Source organism: Oncorhynchus nerka, linkage group LG14 (genome assembly GCF_034236695.1).
Source record: "Oncorhynchus nerka isolate Pitt River linkage group LG14, Oner_Uvic_2.0, whole genome shotgun sequence".
Lineage (NCBI taxonomy): Eukaryota > Metazoa > Chordata > Actinopteri > Salmoniformes > Salmonidae > Oncorhynchus > Oncorhynchus nerka.
In genome coordinates, this window is record NC_088409.1 from 8,874,957 (window position 1) to 8,879,676 (window position 4,720).

Here is a 4,720-nt window from a genome sequence, read left to right on the forward strand (position 1 = left end):
CACAGGTAATAACACACAGGCATCATTACACCAAGAGAAAAGTGATAAAAGGCTGGATTCAGTATTGGGTTGATGTGTTATACAAACACCTCATGTAGCCTAATACAGTCCCATGCATCACATAAACGGTAAACAGACAGACAGATGGGAGGATAAACGTCATTTCGTCGGTTATAGCCTAGTATACAAAAATATCGTATTTATTTTTCTAATGATATTATCTAATGATAATATATTCTTCTTCTTCTTATGTTCTAGTGATATTATCTAATGATATTATCCTAAAATCCTGGAACTTCAACTCTGCAATGTTTTGTGGAAGTGTCACCTGTTGCGCTGTTTTGAAGAGACATTCTCTTATCGCATAAACCATATACCAATAGCTCACACAGAGTCTTTACAAGTTATACTTATTTTAAAAATGGCATTAGGGTAGTCATGACAACAACAAAAAATGTAAACGGCAGTTGTTCACGTCACTGCACATCTCGTAAAAGTGTCAAGAGGATGAACTTCAACTTGAATAACTCACCGACTCCGCTCGGTTCCAGAACGGATATAAACAGGAAAGGTATCGTGCCCCAGCAAAGTAAGGAAAACCCACGTCGCTCCATGACAGTTAATATATTTACCACAGTTGTTCATTAAAATGTATCCCGCTTCAATAAAAAAAAAGTTTAATAAAGAGAAAGATTTGTGGAAGTCAAGATCGCAGCGTTGAAAGTTTGAGCCGCGCTTTTCCGAGAGGCAGACTGCCTTCACCGTTCTCCAGCTCAGCTGAACACTCACTGCTGAAGAATCTCTCTGTGAACGCAGAGGGCACACTACGTCGAGTCAGAGCATGGACGTGGGTTCTCTGTCGCGAAACAGGAAATCTTTTCAGAGGCAGGACTTTTTCCTCTCTCTCTCTCTTTCTCCCTCCCTCGCAAAGTGGAGTTTTACTCAAACCTGTAATTATGCGCCTAACACTGAGAGCGGGCCTACGCAAACTGATAATAAGATTATGTTTGAGTAAACAACAATGGGGCGAGCTATATTCTGCGATAACAACAACATTATTTATGATACAAAGTTTTAGATGAAACATGTTTGATACATTATCCTACTACAGTACTACCTATAATAATGGTATTATGCTGTATCCGTGTGATAATTACATTGTAATGATTATCTGGCAGTACATTCATATCACTTTTAATTTGAGGAGAGAGAGGCAGAAAGAGAGAGATTCAGAAAGAGAGAGATTCAGGAAGAGAGATGGAGAGAGAGAGAGAGAGAGAGAGAGAGAGAGAGAGTATGGTATGTCTAGAATCAGTGCAGAGACTCAAGACAGAGACATAAGTGACATTATTTATGTCCAGTTGCTGGTGAGTGAGATTGCGCAAGAGGGAGCAGGGAGAAGCAGAAAGACAGACAAAGGGAGAGAGAGAGAGGGGGGAGAGGGAGAGGGACAGAGAGAGGGAGATGGAGAGGGACAGAGAGGGAGAGGGACAGAGAGAGAGGGAGAGAGAGAGAGAGGGACAGAGAGAGAGGGAGAGGGACAGAGAGAGAGAGAGGGACAGAGAGAGAGGGAGAGGGACAGAGAGAGAGAGAGAGGAGAGAGAGAGAGAGAGGGACAGAGAGAGAGGAGAGAGAGAGGGACAGAGAGAGAGAGGGACAGAGAGAGAGGGAGAGGGACAGAGAGGGAGAGGGACAGAGAGAGAGAAGGACAGAGAGCGAGAGAGAGAGAGTATGGTATGTCTAGAATCAGTGCAGAGACTCAGACAGAGACATAAGTGACATTATTTATGTCCAGTTGCTGGTGAGTGAGATTGCGCAAGAGGGAGCAGGGAGAAGCAGAAAGACAGACAAAGGGAGAGAGAGAGGGGGAGAGAGAGAGGGAGAGGGACAGAGAGAGGGAGATGGAGAGGGACAGAGAGGGAGAGGGACAGAGAGAGAGGGAGAGAGAGAGAGAGGGACAGAGAGAGAGGGAGAGGGGAGAGAGGGAGAGGGACAGAGAGAGAGAGAGGGACAGAGAGAGAGGGAGAGGGACAGAGAGAGAGAGGAGAGAGAGAGAGGAGAGAGAGAGAGAGAGAGAGGGGGAGAGAGAGGGAGAGGGACAGAGAGAGAGACAGAGAGAGAGGGAGAGGGACAGAGAGAGAGAGGGACAGAGAGAGAGAGAGAGGGGAGAGAGAGAGAGAGAGAGGGGGAGAGGGACAGAGAGAGAGAGAGAGAGGGGGAGAGGGACTACCACTTCTTCAAAGACAGGTCTGAACATGCTCTCATTTGAAAAGTTTTGGAAGAAGCCAGGCCGAACTACCTCCTACCATCATATCTACCCCACTATATCTCCTACCATCATATATACCATACTGACCATCCCCACTATATCTCCTACCATCATATCTACCCCACTATACCTCTAACCATCATGTCTACCATACTGACCATCCCCACTATATCTCCTACCATCATATCTACCATACTGACCATCCCCACTATATCTCCTACCATCATATCTACCATACTGACCATACTGACCATCCCCACTATACCTCCTACCATCATATCTACCATACTGACCATCCCCACTATACCTACTACCATCATATGTACCATACTGACCATCCCCACTATATCTCCTACCATCATATATACCATACTAACCATCCCCACTATATCTCCTACCATCATATCTACCATACTGACCATCCCCACTATATCTCCTACCATCATATGTACCATACTGACCATCCCCACTATATCTCCTACCATCATATCTACCATACTGACCATCCCCACTATATCTCCTAACATCATATCTACCATACTGACCATCCCCACTATATCTCCTACCATCATATCTACCATACTGACCATCCCCACTATTTCTCCTACCATCATATCTACCATACTGACCATCCCCACTATATATCCTACCATCATATCTACCATACTAACCATCCCCACTATATCTCCTACCATCATATATACCATACTGACCATCCCCACTATACCTCCTACCATCATATCTACCATACTGACCATCCCCACTATATCTCCTACCATCATATCTACCATACTGACCATCCCCACTATATCTCCTACCATCATATCTACCACACTGACCATCCCCACTATATCTCCTACCATCATGTCTACCATACTGACCATCCCCAATATATCTCCTACCATCATATGTACCATACTGACCATCCCCACTATTCCTCCTACCATCATATCTACCATACTAACCATCCCCAATATATCTCCTACCATCATATGTACCATACTGACCATCCCCACTATATCTCCTACCATCATATCTACCATACTGACCATCCCCACTATATCTCCTACCATCATATCTACCACACTGACCATCCCCAATATATCTCCTACCATCCCCACTATATCTCCTACCATCATATGTACCATACTGACCATCCCCACTATTCCTCCTACCATCATATCTACCATACTGACCATCCCCACTATATCTCCTACCATCATATCTACCATACTGACCATCCCCACTATATCTCCTACCATCATATCTACCATACTGACCATCCCCACTATATCTCCTACCATCATATCTACCACACTGACCATCCCCAATATATCTCCTACCATCCCCACTATTCCTCCTACCATCATATCTACCATACTAACCATCCCCACTATATCTCCTACCATCATATCTACCATACTGACCATCCCCACTATATCTCCTACCATCATATCTACCATACTGACCATCCCCACTATACCTACTACCATCATATCTACCACACTGACCATCCCCACTATACCTACTACCATCATATCTACCCCACTATACCTACTACCATCATATCTACCCCACTATACCTCCTACCATCATATCTACCACACTGACCATCCCCACTATACCTACTACCATCATATCTACCCCAATATATCTCCTACCATCATATCTACCCCACTATACCTACTACCATCATATCTACCCCACTATACCTCCTACCATCATATCTACCATGCTGCCCACCTCCACTGTATCTCCTACAATTCTATATCCAGATATGTCACAGACAACCAACGGAAAGATTGGATTTGGAGGCACAAGTACAGTAGGAGACTAGGAAGTGTGTTGTAAGAGAGAGTTACAGTCAAATGTACCCACGACTAGTCATCACTTCATCATGTGTTATGTTCTATAATCCTCCCAGTTCCCAGTATGGTAAATCCCCCCCCCCCCCCCCCCCCAGTTTATACAATACCAGTGAACTGGGGCCCATCAGTGTTGTTATAGGATGTTCAACACCCAAATGGACCGTTTTCCTGCCGACTTCTCTACGTTAGCTTATGATAGTAGTTTGCAAAATGACACTGAATGATGGATGAGCTCTGTGCAAAAGTACGATGGTGATGAAACATTCCTGGTATCAACAACCCGGTGAGTGTGTGTGTGTGTGTGTGTGTGTGTGTGTGTGTGTGTGTGTGTGTGTGTGTGTGTGTGTGTGTGAGTGTGAGTGTGTGCGTGTGCGTGTGCGTGTGTGTGTGTGTGTGTGTACTGGAAGCCAAAAGAGCTTTCAGGAAAGCTTCCAGTGAAAGTTAACACCGTTATTTACCCAGCGATACCAACACACACACACACACAGACACACACACACACACATGCAGACGCGCACACACACACACACACGCAGACGCGCACACGCACATGCAGACACGCACACACACACATGCAGACGCG

At 45.0% G+C, this 4,720-nt stretch overlaps 1 protein-coding gene across 1 annotated transcript in view; it reads right to left on the reverse strand.

The window, feature by feature from the left end:
* Positions 1-851, reverse strand: part of LOC115123608 (TGF-beta receptor type-2-like) — a 73,525-nt gene extending 72,674 nt beyond the window's left edge. Inside the window, exon 1 of the mRNA XM_065027313.1 lies at positions 533-851. Within this exon, the coding sequence (XP_064883385.1) occupies positions 533-614 (82 nt within the window). The 5' untranslated portion in view covers positions 615-851. The remainder of the gene's footprint in view (positions 1-532) is intronic.
* Positions 852-4,720: the final 3,869 nt, after the last annotated feature.